General features: G+C 36.0%; 1 protein-coding gene across 24 annotated transcripts in view; it reads right to left on the bottom strand.

The window, feature by feature from the left end:
* The window catches only part of SLMAP (sarcolemma associated protein), a 105,159-nt gene that overhangs the window by 42,559 nt on the left and 35,173 nt on the right, over nucleotides 1–27,427 (bottom strand). For 10 of the 24 annotated variants that reach the window (XR_010391263.1, XM_064518938.1, XM_064518937.1 and 7 more), the window contains exons 3-13: nucleotides 22,990–23,137; nucleotides 17,279–17,351; nucleotides 15,842–15,878; nucleotides 14,080–14,142; nucleotides 12,532–12,627; nucleotides 12,144–12,215; nucleotides 11,167–11,307; nucleotides 9,392–9,529; nucleotides 7,855–8,023; nucleotides 7,721–7,771; nucleotides 7,013–7,063 (exon numbers count right to left, since the gene is read on the bottom strand). Coding sequence is in view for 23 of the 24 variants with exons in the window: in XM_064518938.1 (XP_064375008.1) it covers nucleotides 7,013–7,063; nucleotides 7,721–7,771; nucleotides 7,855–8,023; nucleotides 9,392–9,529; nucleotides 11,167–11,307; nucleotides 12,144–12,215; nucleotides 12,532–12,627; nucleotides 14,080–14,142; nucleotides 15,842–15,878; nucleotides 17,279–17,351; nucleotides 22,990–23,137 (1,039 nt within the window). In the remaining variant the exon portion in view is untranslated. The remainder of the gene's footprint in view (nucleotides 1–7,012; nucleotides 7,064–7,720; nucleotides 7,772–7,854; nucleotides 8,024–9,391; nucleotides 9,530–11,166; nucleotides 11,308–12,143; nucleotides 12,216–12,531; nucleotides 12,628–14,079; nucleotides 14,143–15,841; nucleotides 15,879–17,278; nucleotides 17,352–22,989; nucleotides 23,138–27,427) is intronic. The other 14 variants (XM_064518948.1, XM_064518947.1, XM_064518956.1 and 11 more) reach the window with 3 other exon arrangements.

Genomic DNA, 27,427 nt, shown 5'->3' with positions numbered 1-27,427 from the left:
TCATGGAAAAGTTGAAAATGGCTATACAATCCATCCAAAATACCACTTCATTTTAGATCAATAAATTAAAAAGTATTAGAGGCAAAGCTAGTAAAAAGGCAAAAAAATTGACTTGCATTTTAAAAAAACATAAATGCAAAGATTAAAATCCCAAAATGAAAAACAAGAAAAAAAATTGAGTCACAAATAAAGAGTTAAATTGGAGGGAAAGACATGAAGCTAGGAAGCACTGTGCTCTACACATCATTGTCACCACTTTTGGTATTAATTCACACCCTATACTAATTAAAACAAAGCAGCATGGGTTTTTGTTGTGAATGTCACCGGATTTCACCAACAGTTACTGAAAAAAAGTTGTGAAGAGAGCAATGGGTGAACTGGATGTATTGATCACAAAGTAACAGAGTTCCCAGACCATTCAGAGCAGGATTTCCTAACAGTTTTAAGGTGTTGTAGACCAATTCCTAAAATACAGAAGCCAGGTTTTACAAAACAATGCCAACTGAATTAAGTGTCCATGCTGCACTGTAAGTAAGATTTTAGTGTCTTCTATTCCCCCTACCCTCCAAAAATTCTGGCTTTAGTATCTTGATAACTCTTGACTGCTCTTAATTCAGATTCAAGCCCTTCCAATTGCATTATACATCTGTAGCAACTGCTAATATACTATACTAGATTATTTAATCATCTAATTCTCCTTTTTGTACTATCATGCATGCTTCATTTCCTTGACTTGCTGTGTTTTTTCCTTTCTTTTGCTTGTGCTTTCCTGATTTAAGTGCTTCTTCCCCAAACTCTACAGATATGCACACCTTCCTCTCTGAATGAGCAGAGGACAGAACCTTCTCTTCTGGACAGACTGCATGCTTGTCTCACTCTTTCTTTTGACATCTCTTTTATGTTTTGCAGCTCCTACAGTTTTATTGCCTCTGCTTCTATTGTGAGTCACTCCCCTTTCCATTCTTTTTTTTGTTTTTAAATAAGAAAATAAATCTGTTCCTTTGCCAAGGAAAACCTGGACAAGCCTAAGCCTCTGAAAACAAAAAAGCAGAGTATCATATGGCCAATTATATATTCTTGCTCGATATTTCAAAACCTTGTGATATGGTCCTACACCTAAAATTTGTTGCATATCTTAAAGCTCTAGCTCCTGGCTATCTCTGAAATCATCACTTCTTTCACTAGTTCCCGCTCTTCGCTGCTGCCGAGAGAAGAAAAAGAGTCAGACTCAAGGGTAGCTTTTACGTACAAAATCAAGAAGATAATTAGGATCCAGCAGTTTGGAGTTTGCTTTTTGCTTTTGTTGTTTTTTGTTTGGTTGGTTTTTTAACCTTATGATTTTGTGGGGCATGATTGAAGATATTTGAATTTGGGAAAGGCAAACTTGCAGTCCAGGAACAAGTACATGAGTTACTGTCTTGGCATCTTTTTCTTACTTGATTAGAAAAAAGTAAAAGTTTACACTGCCACCAAAATGTAGTATACTGAATGCCTTGAGTTAATATTAATTCTTTTAAATTAAGGTAATCAAGGCCTTACAGTGTTTTTACTCCGGTTTTCAATCTCTCAAGAAAGAGGGAAGCATGAATAACTTCAGCTTTATTTTTTCCTCTTATTATTACTTAAATTGCATGTTAGAATTTATTAGATCCTGATGGTTGCTTTTTTTTCTCATTAGTGACACGACTGTTCAGATTCAGCCTGCAGAGCTAGTACTAACACAGGTTTTGCTGAAATATGTAAGTGAACATCCAGCATGCAATTAATTTATAGCTGAACATCACTCAATGTGGCCTTCATTTTCAGTCTGATAAAGAAATTTCTTCAACTAAACATTTAACTAGAGTTCATTTTTATATACTGAATAAAGAAGATTCTAGGAAACCTTTGCAAAGTTGAAAATTCTTTTAAGAAAATGGAACATAAAGCTGAAGTGTTATTTAAAATAATCTTTTCAATCTCCACATAAAAATTAAGGTCTTGTTTTCTTTACTGTTCTTTGTAACAGCAAAATAAAGAATACACAGGATTAATATGTAAGAATATGTAATTATCAGAAAAATTACAGAAATAATGAGAAGCAGAGAAAAGCCACCATTACCTCATCTGTGTCCCACTGCAGCCTGTAATGTTTGTTTAAACCGTCAGTGTTAGGATTTCGACTTCTTAATTTGTAACACTGATGAAAAGTTATACTCGGTTTTAAACATCATATGGCAACATTACTTTTTTTTGACCAATAAAAGTGCAGTAATATTGGATTAACTGCTAAGCACAGAATGAGATCATCACTTTACCAGAGCAAAGATACTCTCTTACGATTACAGGCATCTGCTTAATGTCACAATGCCACAATTCCATACTTACAAATTTCTGTTACTACAAAAATATTACATAGTAGTGATAAATCCTGATTTTTATCCACCTTCTCTGTTTCTGCTGCTGTTGTTTTTAAAGCAAATATGATGAACTCACTCTGGACTCACTCTGACATTCTACAAACTGATGAATAAAAGTGCAGTCCTCTCCTCTCTTGAAAAAAAAAGTGCTCTAGTAAAGAGAGAAACACTTAAGTTTACAACTTCTTATCACTTTCAAATTTTGTCAAGAAGATTAATGCATGAGTGATATTTAAATTATAGTAAATTTAGAATACATAATATGATACACTACTGACATACAACTCCATAGCACTGATGTCACTAGTTGCTCCCATTTGTTAATTCAGAATCACACATGAGCGACTGCAACAACTGAATCCAAGCATTAAGGAAATAAGAAACACATATTTAACCTTTACTTTTCAGCATTTTATTCTCAGCTTTAAAAGGACACTTAAGTTTTTCCTCAGTCTTTATATTTATTAGTCTTTGTAATTAATGCCCTCTTGAAAGGCAAAAATATTTATTTTTAAAGCATTGCTAAATATTTCCCTTTCCTCATTAAAGGAATGCTCACTGCACTGAAACAACAGTCGATTTTTGGGAGGAGGACAGTTCTGTGGTAAAGGTCCTAAAACTGGGCTCAATGCCCAGGCTTGTCCAAGCCCTTCTATGTGACCTTGTTCAGCTCCCGACTCCATCAGAACCTCAAATCTCTTCAAGTAAAGTGGCACTAACACTTCCTTTCCGAAGATGCTCAAAATCCTTTGATTTCAAGAGCTTATCACTCTAAACAGAAAAGGCTGGTTTTTAGTACACAAGCAAACCAGCAAAATGTGCTGCATATTAACAAATTTGTTCAAATAATCCTTTGTTTCTGATATCAGAAGCCCAGCTGATCAGAGCTAATGGATAACACTAAGTGGTACTATATTCCAGAATTACTCTAAAAAGTAAATTTAAATTTTTCTAACCCACAAAGGGTTAAAGGCTTTTGAAGACAGAACCATGGCTATCACATTTATTCTTCATCTTCAAACATTTCTTATCCATTTTACATGATCCATTTCTAAGGGACTGTGGATAAGTTTTTATACCTTTACATAATATATGGCCCACAGAGAACTTAAATGTGAAAGCCAGGTGTGATGCAACTCACCAGGAATCAAACAACTGATTTTAAAAGCTCAGTTCTACTCAGCTTTGCCAGTGGCTTGATATACAAGCAAGTTGTTATTCACTTGTGCACCAGAATTTGCATGTGTGCAACAAGAGAAAATTAAAGCCTAACCACCACCTCCTTAAAACAGTGTTATAAGAAGAGGGACACCAGAGATGCTACAGCACATTAGTTCTTAATTCCTCTACTCGGAGTATGGCTCTTTCTTCTTTGGCTGACAACAGCATAGAAGAATGGTGTAAAATCCTTATTCTTGCAACAGTTTTAAGTATTATGTCCATACATACACTTTGAGGACTTAACCTGAAGTTTTGAGGAACAGCGAGAAAAAAGGAACCCTAAAAAGCATACTGAGTCCAGTTTTACCCATTTCCTCTTTAAAACAAACAAACAAAAACCACTATATCAACAGCACCCTCACCTCCCCCCACCCCACTCTCAAAAAAAGGGTGGGGGGGAAACAGAAAAAAAGATATTCTCTCTAGCTTTCTGGTTGTGTAGAGCATTTAAGTATGAAATAGTGAAACTACACATAGACAGAGCAAACCAATTTTTTTCTCCTTTACAGGCTATGGACAGGCTATCCACAACTTCCATCACTACAAAAGTAGTTGAATCTACATTATACCCTCTAAATCCTTTGCTTTGCTAAAATAATACAAAACTACTCAGGAAAAAATAGTAACTGCCTCCTGCTGCTTTCAAGAGGGCAAAATCCAAATTCTGGCAGAGAAAATGACTGCCCATCTGTGACCAGACGAGGGCTTGATAAAGGACAGGAGGACACAGAGACACACAGACTGTCATGACGAGAACACAGGCCAGCAAGCTCTAAGGAGCCAGAGAAATGGGGCTGGACAAGACACAGCAGAGATGCAGAAAAACATGGTACAACAGACCGGGTAAGGGAACACAGGAAACTGAGCTAACGTGTAGAGCAGTGAAAGAACATGGTAGAAGCAGGACAGAAAAAAAGTAATAAAGGACTTCATAAACACATATAAAAACAACCTGAAGGAACAGCTCTATGTTGCCTATATGCATACAGAAAAAGAAACTGGTAGACATCTGCCTAAAATTCTCAGGTTTAAGAGCAAGAGGCTGTCCCACTGCTACTCAGGGGATGGAACCTGTGTGCTTTCATGCATCTGTCCAGATGACATTTTGAATCTTCTGTGATCCAACACAAATCAAAAAAGGATTGCTGCTTCGACTTTGAAAAAAGTCAAGTAAAGAACAACAGTACGTTGGTACCTATTTGTCTCTCAATCATTTGATTTTGAAATCGTATTTTGGACAACTTGCGAACTTATATTTGGTAAGAGGTGACAATATTTAACAGGTTAACAAGGAGATTCTGGGCACAATTTTAAAATAAAAACAATGTTCAAACTCTTCTGGACTGGAATTGGATTGGAATTTAGGCATATTATTTAATTCCTAATTAATACCTATTAATACTTTCAATTTTCCACATTTTAGTTTGATATTATCAATTATTTCTCTATAAAACAATATATATATGCATTTGAAGCTTGAACATTTTTTCTTAATATTTTTTTCCCATTTTAGACTACTTATGTTCAAAGCACCACATGATTTCTTAAAAAACCCCAACATTGCAGCTTTCAAAGTCTTCTTTCAAAGCTAACATGATTAGAACAAAGGGTCATAATCCCTACACAGTACTTCAGTTTTACTCTATAAAGTTAACTATTTTCTGATGTGCAAAACTAAAAAAAAATGTTAACAGCAAAATTATTTTTAACCCTTTTATCACGCATTACGAAGATTACCAATCTAAAATTCTGCAACACCAAGGCAGAACAATCTACCCATGAAACAAAGTATGGCACACCAGAGAATTGGCAGCAAACCAAAAGAAATTCTGGACTCAGCAGACTAAGTCTTTTGCTTGTTAATGTCAGTGTGCATCATAGCTGAATGTCTAAAATGCTAAGACATTAAGGAATAACTAGTACTCAGATTAAGCAAAGATTTTCAGTCTGTTAGTGTTTAACAAATCTCTCTTCTGCTCCAAATAAGAAACAGACACAAGGTTATACCATGATTAACTGCTTCCAGTTGTTTTACTCTCCCATTAAAATCCTAGTTAAGCCACCCTTTGTTTATAATAAACAAAAAAAATTGATAAAGAGATAAGAATTAGAGCATAGAGAGCTTTAAATTTTGTTTCAAAATGTACACAGTAACTATTAATGCTGTAAATATCAGTTAGAACTAGAAGTTCTCTATGTAAGTGCCTCCTACCATGCACTACATACAATCATCATTCTTCACAGAGGTTTCACTATCCAGCAAGATATAGCAAAAGCTGAAGAAAGCTACATCATGCAAAAAATTCAGAATGAACATAAGGGAACTAAATTATTCTAGCCAATGGAAGAATTTTTTGAATTTAGAACCTTATCTGGAAGAGTCTTAGTTAAACATGGTATTTGGAATATTCATGCTTTGAAAATTTTAAAATTTAAAGCTTTACTATCATAAATAAAGCAGCATGCCAGAATTAAAACAAGTTTAGTCATCCAAAAGTTATGTTTAAACAGCAGGGAAGACTATCTTAAAGACTTTGCATCATTTCTCCAAAACATTTTAAGCTCATCATGGCCCAAAATATATCAGGCTATCATCTTTTTAAAAATATGCTACAGTTCTGACCTGAAACATACAGGTCAACTGCAGACATGCTAAAAATAAAGATTATCCCGGCAACACACAGTTTGACACCACAGAAAAGGATCCTTACTCTTCTTAGACAATTTTATTCAAAAACCTCAAGTTTATACTAGGACATATGTCAGTTAAAAAAAAAAAAAACCTTATGCTAATCTATCAACAAAAAAAAAAAAAAAAAAAAAAAAAAAGAAACCCACAAGTTGCTTTATCTGTATCTATTCCTATATTACAAAAAGATGCCCCCGAGTTTCCAAAAGCTAGTTTCCACTATTTATACAATTCACATGCTTGCTTCTTTCATACAGAACTGATAGCAAAAACAGTTTTTACTGACTTTACTTACCACACTTGATTTGCTAGAAAGCAGTACAATGTTTGTGTTGCAAGAGAAAATAAAGTTGAGGGGGGAAAAAGTCAGCAATGAAAGTTTTCCCACTTTCTTGTGTCACAAGTATGACATCATTCAGCAGACTCCCACTGATTCCTGAGGGGTGTCCATAAAAAACAACAAAAACACCCACACACACAGTAGAGGGACGACTTCCAAATTTGGCTCCTTGGGTTTTACAGAGTATTTCAGAAACACATAGACTAAGAGCCTAAGCAAAAAAGTGCTGCTCAGAACAGTGGACAATTTTGATTTAATTTTGTTAGAGAATTTTAGCAAATATTCAAAGTAAAACTTTAGAGAACAAAAAGAATTTGTTCAAACATCAACCATAAGACAAAAGGTAGCCTGAAGATACACTACCTTTTTCTGTGCTCCCATTAATTTTAGGTATGAAGTCGTCAACTTGTATGCCTAGGATTAAGAAAGGGTATTATTTCTGGAACCAAGCAAAAATTTTGGGGTTTTCTTTCTTTCTTTTTTTTTTTTTTTTTTTTTTTTTTTTTTTTTTTACAGTACAGCACTGTGAAATGCAGCTGGCTTTTCATATTGCCTCCTCTTTTCTAAGCATCTAACAGCAAATCAAATGAAACAAAACAGGTAAAATTTAATGTTATTTTCCTGCACTATAGGTCACGTTTATGTTTGTTCAAACATATATGAAGTTATTATCACCCAGAAAATTACTGTCCATTATATATACACCCACACAGACACACATTTTATATATATTTATACACACACACACACACACACACATTCATACTCATATTTATAAGTGAATCTGTAAAACTTCAGGGGGGCAAACTGAGCTCTAAAATGAGCTATGGACCAGAAGTCTGAACACCTGCAACAGCAGTGCCCTCTACTGGCACTTTGTTATGGCCACATATACTTCAATGTTAACAAGTGATACAAAGGGGAAAAAAATAAAAATAAAAAAATAAAATAAATCACTGCAAATATGTTATTCTATTGCCAAACACCTAGACTACATGATTACTATAATAAAATAATTGAACAGGAGAAAGTGAAAACTAGCTTTAAACAAGAAACTGATATTACACCTACCTAAACTGTTGTGTTCTTTAAGAGTTTTCTCTTGAAGATGTTCTAACCGTACTGTAAACAGAATTCCAAGAAAAAGATATTTCACAGATTAAAAGAAATAAATAATAAAAGCTTTCTCCTCACTAGTGACTAACCTTGTAAAGCAGTTAGCCGTTCATTGGTGAAGTCATTGTCAGCTTGCAAAGCTTCTATTTTTGCTTGAAGCTCTTGTTCTCTCTCTTCCATTTCATCTATTTTATGCTGCAGTTCTTTTTTCTCAGCCAGTCCTTTCTGTTGGATTTCCTCTTGTCTTCCTTCTGCTACCTGCTCAAAAAAGCATCAAACAAATCAAAACTAACATTAAAAAACAATGGATTACCTTGACTTTTGTAGGATTAAATGTACAAAAGAAACTTCCTTTTGCTAGTCAAATAAAGAAAGTGTAAATAACGCAATTTTTTTCTACTCTTATTTTTCTATAAACTTCACTTTTTTAGCTTACAGGATGGTAGTTTCTCCTCTTCATTTCTTTTACCAACTCCAAGACTATTTCTACCAGTATCTCTCCTGCAAGTCTTAATCATCTAAATCATATGCTGCCTTTTCAGCACAATAATAGAGAGAAAACCTCAAAGCATCTTTTAACTAAATTTTAGTCTGAAGTACCAAGAACATAAGTTTTACTGGAACAGTACCAGGCCCAAGAACTAAGAAGCACCCTAAGTCTGCCAGGACCTCCAATCATCCGTCAAAACCAAGGAATCTTTCCGAACTAAGTTTCTATTATCACAGATAACTTGCCCAAAAGCCACAACTGTTTCCTTACTGACTTTCATGAGAAAAGTTTCCAAAATTTCCCCCATGGTCCCGTCCCGCCCCCCCCCCCCCCATCTAGGTAAGAAATTTCAATTTTGATCCTTCTGTGTGCATTCACAACAATGATTAATTCATACTTGAGAAACCAATGGCCTTAAGACCAGCAATTCAACATTTTTAACTTGGAAAAGAAAATCTGCTCGTTGAGGTACCGAACTAAGACTCAAAGTACCAGAGTTGAAATTCCAGTATTTTATCTAAGACAAATGCAACAATTCCTTCACTTCTGCCACCTTCCTACTCTGCGTCTTCTGCTTCTCCAGATTGCAAACTCTTGGGTACAGGGTTTTTCATAGTGGGATTATTGTGTTCTCCAGCATAAAGGACATTTTGATATTTAAATACTTACCTTTGGTTTATAACAAACTCTGTAACACACTCCTTTTCCCAGGAGCTAAGCCATACCATTACTGTGATTGTAACTGCACAAAGAGGCAACATGACACACAAATTTCTGTCTAATTCTAGTTTTCATTCCCATTAACTGTAAAATGTCTTAGATTGAGAGTTACTTGCATATATAAAAGCAGCTGAATATAAAATTTTATATAAAATTATACTGCAGCTCCAAAAATAAGGTAACTTAAAATGAACAAAAACGAGACCCTTTTTAGCAATTTATATAGCTGATGACATTTTCAGGCACATTAAGTGCAATCCTAAGGAATACATAGAACAAATTAAAGCGCATCATACTTTCATTTACTTGTTGCTTGAAAAGCTTCTTAACTTTTAGCTTATTTTATTGCTATATTAGAAATTTTATTTTTGTTCCACAGATAAGTCACTATAAATCAGATAAAATTATGTCATTACCTTTAGTTTGTCAGAAAGATCTTTAATTTCATTTACAGCTCCATTGTATTTATTAGCTAATTCTCTTAATTCTTCCTGAGTCCGCTCATTCATTTCTTTCAGGTGAGTACATTCATCTTCTGTATTACTTAAACTCCGCTGTAAGAAAGAAATAATGTGCAATAAACGAGAAATTGAAGATCACTAAATTACAAAATATTCAAGTTAGTCTATTCCCCCTGCCCCCATTACATTCGTTAGTAACTAATGATATTCTAATGTTATTCCTCATCATCAAGGTTAGACAAACAGATCAAGTGCTGGCAAAAACAGTGTCTACACACACCACCTTTGTAACATTCCTCTTAAATGAAAGAACATATTATGTGAAAAGTTATTAGCTCCATGCATGTGCAAAAAGGGGGGGGGGGAATATTACAGAGGTTAATTGGGATTGATGGGAATAAAGAGCTCAAATGTATGATCCACCTTCCCCATTCTCCTCTATTTTATTTACAAAAAAAACTGTAAAAGTTTTATCTTCTAGCGATTCAATATAATTCACAGACTTCATCAGACCTTTTAACTAGTGCAAGAAAAAGGTTTAACACATTTTATAAGCCACATGGCTCTACGGAACAGTTCTAAATTGTTTTCAGTGTTCCATAATGCGGATGGGCACCCAAACCAAGATCCTCTCCCTAATTACTCAAAAGGCAGCTGGCTCTTCAGGAAGCTAGGAATGCTCCTGCAGAAGTTTGTGTCAGCTGGTATTAGCTGCATAGCCAAATGATATATAATGTTTCCTCCTGCTAGCTCAAGATTTATTTCTTCATTCATGTCATATCACCACCACCAGAACAGACCAAAAGACACATTTAAAGAAACATCTATGCAAAACTACATTATTTAACTTGTAACTATTAAAGGACAACTTTCAATCAGGAGCCAGTGACTCTTCTGTGTGTGAGGAAAAAAGTTTGGCTGGGAGAACACATCACATTAAACTTAAATTAATAGTCCCCCCACCCCACAAGATTTTAGCTAAAGAGGATAAAGTACAGTAAGCAAGTCAGAAGATTCTTCTTTTACTGCAGGTTTAGAAAGGAGGAGAAAGCTTGAAGTAAACATGAAACTCCAATCACAAAAAAACCTGTCAAGGACTACTACAATATGAAAAGGTGTGTTTAACTGAAATCTCACAAGCTTTTTTTTTTTACAACACTACATACATGGCATTCTGTATAAGAGGTGGATACACATAATAATCAAGCCTTAAGATATTTCTTGACCTAAGGGAACACAGCAAATAATAATGGAAAGAGAAAAATAAAGTTGGAAAAGATAGTAGTGAAAGACAGCACAAGGGCAGAAATCTTCTTTACAGACAAAGTGTCCAGTACATTTAAATCTTAAAAATTCATTCTTAGATGTAATTCATATGAGCAGTTAAGCTTGTATTTCCATAAATTTTATACTTTAAACACGGTCTAATAGCGATTTTCCTAATGCATGAATGTCATTTTTCCCTCACTTATTTCCTGTAGCATACTAACTTCTGTAGAACAGCTTGATTAGTTTTGAAACCTGGAAAAAGGAGGAATTTAGAGACTAACTTCTTAATTGTTTAACAAGTATTGTCCGACAGGAAAAATAAACAATACTACTTAATATATTGCAACTGCCACAATATGACACAAATATTGGCACATTACAGGCAACAAAACAGGGATCAAAGTAGCAGCAGTTCTAACTATTTCACCATTTCCAGAAGACTAGTCAGGAAGTTTCAATACCTCCACTTCAGACAGTTTTCTGACCACTTCAATTTTCTCCTGTAGGACCCGCCTCAGGGACTCTTTGGCTGTTGTCTCATAGTTGTGTTTGTCTTCTTGTAATGCTATAAGCTCCTTTCGTATACTGTCTTCCGTTTGATTCTGTAAATAGTAACGTAACATAATTTGGATACAAAGATAGAATACAGATTAACTATTTGGTTGATTTTTAATATATTAAATTGTGGTAAAACCTGTTCTATTCCAAAATACCTAGCAGTTTCTGGTAGAAAAGAAAATGTTATAGGCAAAATTAACAGTCAAAATTCTTGATACAACAGGGTGCAAGTCAGATATTTGTCACAGTGTGCATATAGTAGCATACTTTCTATAATCAGCTTTGATTACAAGAAAACTTTCTGACTATAAGAAAGTATACAATTTCTCATACCAAAAACCTAAAAAAGGTCCCATTTGAAAGACTCAAATAGGGCCTGCAGAAAGAGATTTTAAGCTAGGTATTCACAAGGAGAGAAGGGAAAAAAAAAGGCACAGGTGGCCTAAACAACAAGCAATCCACAGCTTACTTGTTACTTTGTCTCTGAATCTCAGACAGAACTTTGATAGTGTCTTTTTTCAAATCCCTATTTGAAAAGGAACATGCAGAGTAAACAGGACTGATGAATGATTACTTCTCACTGATTACAGAAATTTCTTCTCTGTATTTTGCTACATGCACACTTATATGCATGTACAAAAGAAATCACCAGTTTGGGCTAGTTAAATCCTGAAAAGTAGCCATTTATCTAGATTTAAATGATTTCCAGGAAACCCAGTTTTCATGCTATTCAGGTTATCAAAATTGTACAAGGTCATTTCAGCGTCAATGCCATTTGAAGGTATGTTCCAACTGCTTTCTTCAAATTACCTCATTTAAAAGTATTTCAGAAGAGCAATATTTCAGCATTCCTAACATTCTACAGAAGTGAACTACTTACTTTTGAACATGCTTGTAATTGATTTCCCATAACCTCTAATCTTGATAGCAGCCTGTCTTCATCTATTAAAGCCTAGCAGAAAAAAGGTACCACCTTTGTATTAACATAAGACAAACAAGCAATTTCAAAAGAACATTCTGTACTTTAAGTAGTTTAACCAGAGATTTACTTTAGAGACTTTTATTTTATTGAAGTATTTTCTAATAACAGCTTGCTCAAACTTATACGTGACTACTTCATTTATTAAAGTTTTTTGCACAGTTTGAGAACAATAAGATTTTTGTTCTTTTTGCTGTTTTTTCCATTACGATCTATTGTAAATTAAAAATTACAATTTATAGGCAACTGTGTATTTCCATCTGTAAAGAAAAATGATGCCTGCAGATACCTGCCAACTAGTATCTGAAGCCTCTTGCGTGACAGCAAGTAGTCGCTGAAGGGTTGCCAGCTTCTGTTCCAACATTTGTTCCCGATGTAAGGCTTCCTATGAGGAGAGCAGAGAGCCAACTGGTCAGTTCAGCTAGAACAATTCAGAAAAACAGGAGCAACAGTACAGATACTGAAATACTGCTAAATCCAAAGAGAAAAGGAAACATCAGTAGCAAACATTGTCATATACTCACCTCGTTTTATCCATCCATACTTTTTTGGATACTTTGGTTAGAAAAATATTATCCTATAATCTCAGGCTCCTAAAAGCATTCATTTTTCATGCTTGTGTCATGTATGCTGAAGGTACACACAGTAGTAAGTTATTCTTTCAAAGACTTTCAAACAGTGTATTAACTTTGACTTTTGCCAACAGTTTCAGCAACAAAATTGTCATTACTAACAAAGGGCTGCTTGGCAGCTTGCATGCAATGAACTGCCAGTCCTCAAAAGAGCTTGCAAAAGGAAAATGCCAGTAAGAAAGAAATACTATTTTGAGGGGGTTGTTTTGGCACAGTAAGGTAGAAGAGCTTTTTTTTTTTTTTTTTTTATTTTGAAAAAAAAAAAAAAATTCCAGAATACGAGAGTGAACAGACAGGTGCATGAAGTATCTCCCAAACAAGAGGACCTGCCTGAGCTGAAACTGCTCCCTGCTGTGTCAGCAAATATATACAAAGTTCATCCCCGTCTCAAAAGCCTTGCCACTGATGTGCACAAATAAAAGTTGCCACTAGTAAACAAAAAAAGCAAAGTACATCAGTAGCACAACGCATAAATTGAAGCTACACAGAGTTTACTGACATATATTTACACACATACATACACACATTGTTGTGTGTCGCCATTTTGCAAGCTAACACTTTTTGTGCCTGTTACTATAACATCTTACTGGGAGGTAGAAGGGGAAAGATGCATTAAAACTGGCACAGGAGCAGGCACAGGAAGGCTGGTGATGTCAATGAGGAAGTACAGCTGCCAGCACTCTCCCTTCCTTTATAATTCCCAATAAATCCACAGAGACAGAGATATCCATGCTGAGAAATTATGTTCAGATAAATAAACTAGTTGTTGACATACCAAATGGCCTCATATTTTGCCATTCCTTTCTTTACTGCAAACCTTTTTATATATACATAGTACATTCACAGCAATGGACGATACAAAAAAAAGTGTTTGGAGCAAAACAAAAAAGCAGGGAGCGGGGCGAAAGGCCAGGAAAAGCAGATACAGGGCTCTTAGACTTCCTTCTATAAAGCAAGGATGTTTCATGTCTTTCATAAGTCATATCTCGTTCATGCAAAACCCAAAAAGTTTACATAGAAGTACACTATGTTCAACTAAAACACTTTTTACACTATTTCACAACAGGAAAAAAAAAAGTTAGTTAAATGCCTGTCATGTTTACAAACTGCAAGAAAAAAAAATATACAGAGCATAGATTTTTGTTTCGAACAAAGATTAAGTATTTAGCTAAGCTAATACAGCAAATTGTCAAGAGAAAAATTACCTGTAGATACTGTGAAAGCTGAAACAATTCCTGAGAATACATACTGGGAGTGTTAGCAGCAACCTGAATAAGAGAATTTAAGAATCAAAATGGTTTTGGATGTTTCACTGAATTCAAGTAATATAAAGTTCATCATTTCAATCTAGTCACAAATGTAAAAATTTTAATTTATCCAATAACTGTGCTTTTAAATCATTTACTATTCTACTATCATTTATTCTATGTGTTATCATAGAACTTCTCAACTCAGAATTGAGGCTCAACAGTGCTACCACCTTCAAAATTTTTCAACACCCAAAGCCCTGAAGAGCCCAATCTTAACTGAAACGAAAGCAATGATCTAACAAAAGGACTGAGGTGCACGAAGGTGAAATCATTCAAGTCAAAGATGCCCAGAAATCAGGGGGGTTCTGGAACCGAAAAGTCTCCCATATTCCAGTTCAATGCCTCCCCCCACCACCACCACATATTTCATCATATATTTTCTGTTAAGCTACTAGCCATCTTTCTTTTCCATCACTCCCCATATGGAAAAGCAAAGCATTTGTTTCAGATTTGGGGAATGTCTATATTATCTTTACTCACAGCTGTTTTTGTTGCATATCAGCATTACATTATTTAATTTGTATTAAAGGAGCTTTCATTGTCATTTCCTCTACCAGGTTTAACAAAACCAGATTTTTGGCAATTCTTACTCTAACCCCATACTTTGTGTCCCTGTCCCAGAAACAGTTCCGAATTTGAGGGGCTGGAGGGGGGAGGTAGGTTGGGGGTGTTGGGTTTTTTTTGTAAATTAAAAAAATTTATGAAAGGGGACAGGGAGGTTTTTTTTAAACCACTAATTTTTGTGGGTTCTCTGCCTACCTTGACATCACTTTGAAGCCGTTATTCACCCAGTTACACCTGCAGTCCCTCCTCAATCTCTGCCCTTGCCATGGAGTCAAGCTACCTTTGCTGGTTTCATTTGCTGTTTTGAAACTTTGACTTAAATGCAAAGTCTATCAACGCTTCAGACCACTGACTTCGCATATAAGTTTCCTTTGTTCCTCAAAATTTTGTTCTTTAACTTAAAAATTTTCATATGAACCTATTTAAGTTAATCCTCCTTTTCAGCAGCTAGCGAATCGATTCATTCTCACTTGACCCAAGGGTGTATCTGTTAACAGCTTTTCCACAAGTGCCCCCACTATCAAAACTAAGTTTAAAAATAACAGTAGACATGGCCGGCTCCATGACTCTACAGTGGACAATTCTGGCTATATCTGTACATGAGGCCAACAAGGGTCTGGGGTCTCAGGCATTTGCTGGGACACCCCAGAGCACTTCCCAGCACGGGCACTGCAGCTTCTCCATAAAAACCAGCATACAGAGACAGCAGACCTCATCCCAACACCAAATCAAGAAATAGGACATACTCTTGGTTCCCCCAGAAAAGACCATATTCTCTTAGTATCAAATTATGCAATATCTAAGACTTAGCATTACTAATAATGTTTCTTCATTAACCTATATCTGGAAATTTAACCATTTTAACAGCTGATTTTTTTAAAGCCAAGTTTCAGAGGCTATACTGCAAAATGTCAAGCTACCCTAAAATATACACTGTGATACTGTGTTACTTTCTGTACTTCAATGTCACTCATAATATTAAACTAGGAGAAAACAGCCGGTGGAAAAAACATCTAAACATAACTGGGCTTCATCCTTTCATCTTTTCAATAATCCAGAAAATAGCAAGAAAAAAAAAACATTACTGAATTACCTTGTCAACAGGACTTGGTAATGGAGCATGGATAACACTAAAAAGAAAAAAAGAAGAAAATAAGCCCAGAATAACAATTGAAAGACCCACAAGATCACTAGTATTGTGACTTTAATCAAGATGATTTGTATTTTTAAAATCATTCTTTAGATAAAAAAAGACAAGTTAAAATACAAACATGCAAAGACTGTCAATATGATGTTGAGTAGTTTCAAAGTTACATAAATACATCTTCCATACCAAATCATAAATTCAAGTTTTGTTCTAAATACCAAAAGTCACTCTTCACCAACTTTTAATTCAGCAGTTACATAATATTTGATGTGTTTTCAAAACAGATTTGTTAAGATTGAAACCAATTTGCAGGCACAAAAAAATACGCATGAACAGACCTTGTTTACAAACTCTTGTTTACAAATTCAACAAGCTAACTAAAATAGTATTTGCTAACTTAGATAATCTTGTACAGTTTCACTACAGTGAGTTTCATACTTGCTCATTTTCATCAGAGATAAAAACTTAGCAACATATTTCTAATATTTGTCTTTAGGTTATGCAATCACACTGAAAATTTCCCATAGTAATTTATTCTGACTTAATCTTACAAAAGGCAACACACCCTAAGGCTTCACATAAGTATTTCTGGATACTAATAACATGAGAATATTTGAATAAATAATCCAAAGCATACAATAGCTAAGGATGAAAACTTCTTAAAACTGTGTCACTGGCAGCTGATACTCAGCAACTGCAAACACAATGATTATAATATTTTTTGGTTCTACTACTCTTAGAAAGTTTCTCCAAAGTTTCACTGAGCACAGGGGCACAGAGGTGCCTCTCCGTATTCATTCGAGCTTCCAAATTCTAACATTCTTCCATTCAATGTGTTTGATGATTTTTTTCCCCTCATGTCAGGCAAAGCTTTCCTCAATATAATATTGAGCTATACTGTGGAGAAACATTACTACATCACTTATCTGAAGAATATAAACAGTGTTATGTGTACACATGGACACACACACATATAACATTTTAACTTTAATTTAGTAGTATTTATATGCATTTACAGGAATAGAAATCACGCCAAATTAAAAAGGGAGGACGGTGATCACTTGCTGGGGCTTCCCCACCCCGCCTATTCCTCTGGTTGTAACATCCACTTCAGTATACTAAGAAACCCAGATAATCAGAAAAGCCCAACTTGATAAGAATTTTTTTATTTTTATAACTGTCCTGATTTTTAAAAGCAGAAAAATCAAATAAGATTTCTTTTTCATGATAATGCTTGCAAAAGAACTGTGCTCTCAATTATTTTCTTGGCTTGCAGTACAAGAGGAGAAACCGTTCCTACCTTGATTTTGAACATCATGCGTATCAAACCCCCATTATACTACAGTTTTGTTTTGCCACACATGAATAAATACTTATTCTTACTCTGATCGCAATCGAGCTTCCATTCCATCTGGAAGAAATAATTTGATTGTGGAGACTATACATCCATGGGTAACTGAAAAGAAACAAACAGTAAGTCATGATTTGTTACTACTTAAAGTCAAGAAATAGTTGATGTTACAGTAACCAAGTGAACCCTCTTAAGGAATTCCAAGAGGGGTGAAGCACGGAAGGTATGAATGCCCTCGAGTAGCAGTCCCGTGTGCCTGGGGCCACCTTCTCAGACCTCCCCTGGAGACCAGAAGCTTTGCCAATAGAGACTTGGAGTTCATGCTCTGTGCTTAGTCCTGGCCTATGAAGCATTTCCATTTCCAATTCTTCCAAACATACCAGTGCCTGCAAGACTTCTTTGCTGCAGCTACTTAAAGAAGTTAACCCTGTTTTGATCATAAAAAATAAGAAAAAAAGAAAGGAAAAAGGAATGCATCTTACCTGGGTTAGATGCCAGGAACACAGAAGTATAACAGAAAAAGGGAGCTACCTTTCTGACAAGGTTCCTAATGAGCATATCTGGGGACTTGAAAGGTAACACATCCAATCTGAGGATCAAAAATTTAATACAGAGCTACAGGTGCTACTTAGAAGTACATCCTCTTGAACGTTAGGAACAGAGGCAGCATTTGATATGTTTGTAGTATATATTTCATGCATAGTCCTAGACAAGCAGCCTCTCGTTTCAGGAAGAGAAAGCTTGCTTCTCCTGGAGTGAATTCAGATTTCTTTGAACTGAAAATAGATCCGAAAGAGTAAGAGAAAGAAATGCAATATGATTCTTATTACAAGATCAACCTCTTTTCACTGTTTCCCAGAAATTTTACTGATAACATTATGACACTGCAAATAGTCAAATTATAGCTATATTTTCTTTCTTGTGTGGTTCTACAATTTCAGAATCAGTTACATGGAAAGAAAGGTAGGAACTATTCCCAAATTACAACAGCAAGCCAGAAACAAATAAGTATACTGTCATCTATCACCTGCCACTATACCTAAAGCAGCCACCAAGACAGAAGACAAATAGCTGCTCTACTTTCACGGTTATTAATATCAGCAAAATAGTTAGTCTAGCTTTGGAAAAAAGGAAAATGGATGTTTTAGGACAATGGTAGTACTCCAGGGAAAAGGGACAGGTCTTTAACAAAGCCACCTCAATAAAAATCTAAAAATACAGGAGAGAGGATCCAGCTACACAGAATTCTTTAACCTGCATTCAGTGCTAAAAGCTAATACTTTGAAGAAGTATCTTCTTAGTTGTAACACCTAGTTTTTTCAAGTTGACCTGGTGAAGTATTACATTTACATGCCAGGGAAGAACAGACAGGATCTCCTTCTCAGAACAGATTTATTCATGTGTTTTTTGGTCCTTCTTTGGCTTTGGACTTCCTGAACAAATGGTCCCCAGAACTCAAAAATCTGTTCTTGAAAAACACTTACCACAGGAAGAATACAGTCACAACATTAGCTGTAGAGTGTAGCACTCTAATACAGCTTTCACAGTGAAGAATCCTTTCCTTTACAGCACAAAGAAAATTACTGATTTCAAGAAGAAAGTATTAGGGTATCTGAAACTTAAGACCAACACACAGCCTTATATTTGGGTAATATATCATGCAAGTCTGCTATGAGACTACATAATTCTGAATTTGTTGAGAAATATCCATACTCAAAAAACCTACTGAAAGCTGCATGAGCTTTTTTGCTTAAGAAGTTAAGAGTAAGCAATAAACAGGATTTAGTAGAGGGTCTGAAATGGAGAGTAACGGTGAAAAGGTCTAAAGCATTTTGACATGGTGAAAATCGCTCGCTATCCTATCAGTATCCCATCCATCAGTTCATTGCAAGCAGAAGAAAAATATGAAAGACTGAGGGGAAGTCAAAACAACAAATAAAGCATTATAGTGATGACTGGACAGGCTAGAAATAATTGCTTCAATCCAAGTCTGTATTACTGCCTATGGAAAAAAAAAAGTTGGTTGCCAAACGGGATTGACAAAATTCTTAAAGTAAAACGTATTTCTTCTTCTTCCCACATCACAGATGGCAGATCCTGCACTCGCCTCCCAAGCTGCTGGGAACTGGAGCAAGAGGAGACTCTTCCAGCACTGCCGGGGGGCCGATACTTCCATCACCCTCATCTTGCTCTCCAACATTTTCAAAAACTTCGGGAGGAAACGAAGCCGTTGCACGAGAGAGGAGGCAGCAGAGGGCGTTAAATGCCTTCAGCTCTCTGATCACGGGGCCACCGCCACAGACCACCAGCAAGTGTCCGAGAGCATCATGGCTTTCTACTTCACAGGCACAGAAGGATATACAAAAATACCTACCCAAATACATAGAAGTATGCAAACTTTCTCTTGTTTAATTTGTTCTGCAAACTTTTGCCATAAACTGATTGTACCTGGAATCATTTTGAAACATGTAACTGTTTGTCTCACGCTCTTCAATACAGAGCTCCCCCAAAAGGCCAACAATCTCATGCAGTCCTCGGGAGCACCACAGTGAAGGAGCATAAAAAGGGAAATAAACTTTTTGCAGTTTGTATCAAATTCTTGTTTCAAAGAGACAGCCAATTTGCAAGCCATGCTTATGTTTTTGCTTTCACTTGTTAATGTGGTAACAGCAGCCATGGTAATAATTAAAATAGAGTTAAAACACCTGTCTGTTTTTCCACTTTGTTTTAATCCACTCTGACAGGAGCATGTGCTGGATTTCCCCATCTGCAGAGGCTTTTTCAGACACCAAGGGAGAGAAAAGCCATACTTTTAAAAACAGTTATGAGCCCAAATTTGACTAGAGAAAAGTCCAAGGCAAACAATTTTTATTTCATTATTTGGTATCATCTGATCATACTTGAAAGCCTGTTGTTCCTTTTTAAAGCCTAAATAAGTTATCAACAGCTAAGCCCTAGAATGTTCTACCACAGCTGGGAAATTTAGGAATTACTGACAGAAAATTAACCAAAGCACATTAACTTAAAGAGAAAAAGCACATTAAGATGATTAACAGCCAAGTGCTGTACTAAGGACAGGGAAACAAGCAGGTCTATGCTCATCAGTAACATCATAACTGGACAAATATGGAAGCAGTAGGGTTGGAAAGATACCTCTCGGGCCCTTCCATGACTTTAGCTCAACACCAGGACTTGGAAGAATCACTGCTTACACAATACAGCCTCCAAGTCACATGCTGAACATGCCACGATTTCAATGAACCAAACCGAGATCATATTTGCAAAGAAATGAGTTACCAAACACAGTCTGAAGAATAAAATAAGTCTATTCCAGCAATATTTACACAGTTCAGAGTTTACATAGACAAATATACTGTCTATCCAGTCCTCACATTATAATTATATATGGCAAAATGCTGAGGTGTCTTGTGCAAGTAAGGTGTTATATAAATATCAGAATGCAAAATGGTTTTAAAGGGAACCACTAATTTAAAACTGCTTTCATGTCTGCATTTTTATTACTACATTAACAGTAACATCTAAGAGTACTAAAATGAACTGGTAAAAAAATATTTGTTTATATGCATTCCAATTGCATTTATGTGTAAATAGCTTAACTGTGATTCAGTTCAGCTGTAATTTCTGTTTCATGCCCCCGCATGATGCTCTAATTTTCATTTGTTGCTGGGGGGCGAATAGAGGGAGAAAGCAAACCTGAATGCTCTTCCACACAGCTAGCTCAGCACATTCATGAGTAACACAGGAGCACAGCACCTCTGTTCAAAGCTCAAGGGAAAGGGGAAAAGGAAAGCAGCAAGTGTAGATGTACTGATCACTCCTTACACAGACGCTTGACTGCAGGGATTGTGTTTTATAGAACTACTATAAAAAAAAAACAACAACAAGATCTGCTGCTGTTATTCTCAGAAAAAGTTTGCTCAAGATGAACTTTCCACAAACTTTCACATAATTTAGTTGCAAATAATTCTGATAAAAACGTGTAAACCCATTTTTTTCCCCAAACCTGAATGCTTAAGAAGTCTTCTTCCAACTATATCTTAAAATACAAGTTGTTTTAGGTCTAACTACACCAAAAAGTCCCTTCCCTTTTAATGAAGATAGAAGCTCTTGTCAAATAAAAAGTTCCAAGTTTTAGAGATGCAACGTATTTCTTTGATTTACTCCATGTATATGCCCAGTATTAATAAGTAACTGCAGTCAAGTCACATGAAATAACATTTTAAATAATTCCCAGACAATTCTAACTAAACATCTAGGAGTTAAATCTTCACAAGATCATTTTTGAAAGAAATGAAACACAATTTGTTTAATGACCTTTACTATCACAAATCACTCAACAGTACAACTCCAGAAGTCGTCCATGATAAAATGCTTAACCACCTCCATTACTTCACAAGGTTTTCTTTCAAGCTTTGTTCATTCCCCTTCCTCTGATACTTTGTAAGTTAAGAAATATAACCTAGCAAGCTGAAGAAAATTCACATGTAAAGAGTGACTGATGGAAGTAGGCTGCATAGTTTTGTTTCGCTCATGTAAAGCTCTTCAAAAATTTTACTATTCTAACATGGTCCTTTTTAGAAAGACTTTACCATCAGCAGTTAAATTTAATATTCTTTCAGTTCAGTATTTCCTTTTTTTTTAAAAAAAAAAAAAGGATAAGATCTGTGAAGGTTGTCCTCAAGAAAGTAGTAAAGTGGAAGAGCAGTGATGACAGTTCTGCCATTTTCTTGCCAAAAATGTGTTACTGAATTAGGATTCTTCAAAACATCACCAAAACATTGTTTATCAAAACTAACAGACCTCTCAGGAGCCTTCAGAAAGTCTTGATGAAACTGATTACAATCCTATAATTCACACAAAAACGAGCCTTTAGAAAGAGAAAGAAATGGCTCCTGAAACATTGTACAGAAATCCAAAAGAAAAGAGACTGAGGCTGCATTTTTATCGATCACCACAGACATACAGCTTTTATTGTAATCCAAGATTTCCTGAATGTGCATACCGAGAAGAGGACAGCAAGAAAACCAAACAAAACAAAAACTTTCCAGCTCTTTTTTCACCTAGAAACATTTTTCTATCCTCATTTGCAAGTACCTCCAGAAATTTAAAGCAGCAGCAATAGAAAGTAGGTATCTAGATCCCTCAACAAAAATTAAACTAATTTGTTTCAAACTTTTGCTGACTATTTTAGCAAGAAATTCTAGTTCATACTTCTGTCACACTATTTACTAAAACTTTAGGGTTCATCTGCTTGAAAAAGAGTGAAAAGGTAGTTTTAAAAAAAAAAACACATGCACACATGCTCACGCTACAGTTTTTAAATTGCTGTAAGCCAACGTAAGTGGTGCACTATCTGAACATGTGGTCTCAGTTGGGCCTCCTTTTCTGGATCTGCATTTCCACTGCCTACTCAAATACACAGTAGTACTCATGCAGCCATGTATCAGGTGGGCTGGGGAAGCAAGCCAGCTAAAATCTAAAGAGGTGGGGAGTGGAAAAGGATCAGTGTTTCAGCAGAAAAGTTTATGGATCCCGTTTACCACACGGCCACAAGACTCTCACCACCAGCACAAAGGAGAGAAGAGATCACAAAAGGACTTCTTTGCAACAGGAGTACCTTTTACCCTTAAAGATGCTTTGCAGTAAGATGCTCTAAATAAATACACTTGAAATTTGAAGTTGAGGGGAAAAAAAAGCAGGAGAAAAAGATCCATACCCTTACCTTTCCGCGTGTTCTCCGTCACATCGACGCCAAACTGGATGATGTCACCTGACATAATCTCACATGGTGGGCTTTCCTCAGATCCTCTACTCAGTCTCTGACTATTAATAAAGGTACCATTACTACTTTTAGTGTCTTGAAGATAGAACTGTAAAAACAAACAAAAGAGTAGTAAACTATCTGTAAAAACAAAATAAGTATGATGAAACTGAGGCTCCAGTAAATATTTATTTGCCATAAAATACAACTTTGATGCCTAATGTGGAAGTGGACAAATGTATCAAAGTTGCCTCTTCAAGATGGAACACCTTTACATTTTTCAGCAAATATTTCTATTTGATTTGTAGTTATTTAAGACATTTCTAGCACATACATTATGCAAATAATCACTATAAACTTTACTTAATCTACTGTTTATGTGGAAAAGATTACACATTATCAGCAACAAAACCTTCTGCCATACCTACGTAAGAACACGTATTTATGTCAGTTAACACAAAAATTTTAACTGCATCATATGCTTAAGACACAAGTGGTCCATGATACAAGGATGTCTTGTAGGGAAGACTGGCACTGTGGACAAAGGAAGAGCTTTGGAAGAAGACAGAATCTGCAATATCTGCAGTAAATGCAATGCCAGGGTAAGACCAGGGAAAACAAAGGTAGGATGCTTTTACCTCTCATGGATTCTAATTCACGCCATTAAGTTAATCTTTAAATTGCTGCATCATCAAATACCTTTGTAAATATCCATTTGTAGAGTTAATTAAAATTAAATAGCAACTCATTGAAACTGGAACAGCTTATGACACAAGACTTCTACTCAGAAAAACTGCTGTATCTGAGGAGAGGTCACCTAGCAAGCGAGTCACCTGGCTGAGGACTAGAGTCACCGGCTAGGAACTGATCAGGAGATAGCAGGAAAGAGGGGGCTGGAATGCTATTAAGCAGTAGGAGTAGCTCTCCTGAAGTGAGTCAAGTAGCTCAAGATGACAACAGTTATTAGAAGAAGGCAATGACCTGTAAGTAGTCCCCAACTTCCTGAGCTCATAAGGAATCTCATCAATGCCCAAAGCAAACATAAGCTTGAGGGAGAGGTGCTGCTTTCATAAAAATGTATGTATTTTATTCTTTATTTATAAAAGCAAAGAAAGATTTTTTTTCCAGAATTCTGTACAAAATTTTCCATGCTTTTTTTTGCCTCTATTATCAGACTCCTCAGAAGTTATATTATAGCAAAAAAGACTGGTCTTGTGAGAAAATGTGGGTGATAACAGTACTAGTATGCTTCATGTCTCAGAAAACAGCACCAAGCATAAGATGCATACCCTGCATGTTTGCCCAGAGTAGCACAAGGTAGTGCCCCTAACCTGAGTGCTTAAATGCTGCTGGGTCCGCAAGATGGGACTCAATACAGCAGTCAAGGGGAATGCCAAAACAGGAAAGCTCGCCTAGGTGTTATGCAATGACAGAATGAAAATCAGCGCATGGAAGTTTTTTTCCTAGGAGATATACCTTTGATCTTAAATTGAAAAATGAAAAATCAATTAGTCTCTTGTTGGGAAAGGTGGAGTAGACATGAATTATGGGAAGATCAAGAAAGAACAGCTGCATTCATTGCACTGAACAACCAGATCCACCTACTCTAAACAATTTTGTGTGTCTCAAGTTAAAAAGCCAATCTCAATTTAATTAGCTTGTTAATTTACTAATCTGAAAGTATTCAACCTTCTGATAGCTCAAGTGCCAAGGTAGTTATTTTTATTTCCTGTTTGTTTTTAATAAGTTTTCTACTCCATTTGAAAATCCTTCCATCACAGAGAAGTGAGTCACAGGGAGCAGAAACAAACATGTTCGCACTTATTTGTTTTTCTCCACCCTCTTCTTTTCTATGCATATATCTGCCTTTTTTCCCCTCCAACTTCCATTTATCACTGCCCCATATAAACAAACTTCTGCAGAGCCTACAGACAAGGTTCTCATCCCTGAGAAATACAGGAGAGTTACCGCAAGAAAGGAAGGCCTGTGATGCTGAAGTTCAGGAGATCATCAGCAAAACAATATACAAAATGCCAACAGACTCGCAAAATTTAAACTATGGAAAAAAAACTTAAACTTTTTAAAAACTAACAGAAAATAAACATTAAACAATTTTATCAAATTGATACCAATTTAAGTTATTGAATTTCATCATGTAGGTTTTATAAGTGATGCTCTCTCAATTTTCTGAAGTCTTTACAAACAGGATTAAAATAGTCTGTTTTTCGCAAATAGTAGAGAAATAAGCAATAACTGCAAAATGTTAACAAACTGATGTCTAACTAGGAATGCGCCGACTTCAAGAATTAGGAAAGAGATCCAGCCATCTTGTCTTTAATGCAGCAATTGGGGAACCGCAGTGCTGGTTCCTTTCACTCAGGAATCTCAAACATTATTCCCATTCCAGTTTTCAACAGCTCAAATGCAAAGTTCAATTCCTCCAACACCTTTGTAGCACTGCTAGAAGGTGTCTTTAAAAAAGAACATGAGCAAACACCAACAGGCATGCTCGTGTACCTTAACTAGTATTTAAGGGCTATTAAATGCTCTATGTCCTAAGCGGGTTCTCTGCCATGCCTCTTGCACAGTAGCTCCCTACTCTGCTGCCTTCTGGGGAACCGGCCTGATTTGTTCTCCCTGCCTTCGCGTGCAGACCAACAAGCTGCACAGCAGTGGCGGCTTATGGAGCGGCTATAAATCTTGCTCTCTCCCAGTGCTCATCCCCGTGTTACACCAGCTCCTTAGTTTTGCTGGCTCAAGCATTTGCGTAGTCACGGTGAACCAGTTCTGAGAGCTGAAGCAAGTTATATGAAGAGGCACTTAAACTCCTACTGCCACAAAGGCAGGCAGCATAAACTGCCCTAATTATACTTTGATTTATAATTTGCACCTCTCCAAATCAACTAAGTCCAAGCCCTTTGGTGCCTCATAATAACAATTAGTCAAATTCACAGTGGACTGGAAAGGGTATTGCATGCACATTCAAAACACCTTAATGGTTGAGGACTGTTCTCAATTATCATCACACCCTTAATTCAGATGACTCCTTTATGTACGGCTCGAGTGGTACTTTTCCATCTTTCTTTAAAGGCAACGTACAACTATCTAAGAAAGATTCTGCTTACTCTCCAGTATCTAGCAAATAACACCTCTCAGACAGAAAAAAATCCAAGCCAGTATTTCTTCCTTAGCAATTTATATTCTCATGAACATTTGCATCCTCTCCCATTTAACCGAGTTTATCAATGAGGTACTGCAGACATCCTACTGCGCACCTTCTACACTATTCACAGAGACTTGAAAATACAGTAAAACTTGCAGTTTGTCTGTCCATATGCTCAGACCTTTTCTGGTCCATCTACTTCAGAATCTGCATTAAAGAAGTTTCAAAAAAATACATTTTTGTTTCCATGAAATGCTTTGCAAGGAACTATGCATTAATTTTACAACGTTAACATTGGTCATATTTCAAATCATTTGTTCAGTTTTGCAAAGCAAAAGTACCTCTTTACCTGTGTTGTATAAAAATTTCATTCCATTTAACTTCCATTGTTTCCTAAGTCAATCACGGAGAAGAGTACCAACAGCTTGCTAAAAATCAGTCTACATTTTACTTTCATGCGGTTAGATAGGTACCACCACACTTCCCCCCTCCCTGTAACAAATTCCTAGTATTTGACTAATGAAATACAGAAATTCTGCCACATCCAACCCAGACCACAACCATTTATGAAACTTATGCACAAATAATTCATGAATTCTAGCTGATGCTAGGAAGTTACAAAATTGCTACGCTCCAGAAGGGCTGATCGTGACTTGAACTGCAAAATGCTGGACACAGTTTTCTTCGGAGAAATACAAACCAACCAACCACTGTGCTTAATGATTGCTACCCTAACATACTATTGCAAGGGGCAGGCTGAAGATGCTTTGCCACTTGCCTGGCAAGGTAGGGAGTTCAGGAAGTCGTTTTTTTCCAAGCTATATGCAGCTCTGGTATAACATGAGACACTTTCAAAGTGATTTCAGAGAAGACAAAGGATGAGCTTATGTATATACAGAAAAGCTTGAAAAAGAAAGAAGCGCACTTTTGCAGTGGAGAGACTTGGATTTAATTACAGCATAAGACAAGGACAGAAAAGACAGCTGATGAGAATTTACTTCGATATCTTAGTACAAGAACGGCTTTCAGCACTACCTGTTTTCCATCTTCACCTTGACCACATACAGCATTTCTCTCAATATATTCTACTGTTTCACAAGGATCAAGCTGGAATGCTAACATGAAGTTATAAAATTAGCGTAAAATGTAGCCCAATAAGTTGGCAAAAATTAACTTGATTAACATGCTAGTTATTTAACATTTTAACTTTGTCAGAACAAGATTAAAAACTCAAAA

The sequence above is a fragment of the Dromaius novaehollandiae genome, chromosome 12, assembly GCF_036370855.1.
Source record: "Dromaius novaehollandiae isolate bDroNov1 chromosome 12, bDroNov1.hap1, whole genome shotgun sequence".
In the NCBI taxonomy this organism is placed as follows: Eukaryota; Metazoa; Chordata; class Aves; order Casuariiformes; family Dromaiidae; genus Dromaius; species Dromaius novaehollandiae.
The sequence above is the reverse complement of the archived record's forward strand: the minus strand, read 5'-3'. Positions and strand labels throughout refer to the sequence as shown.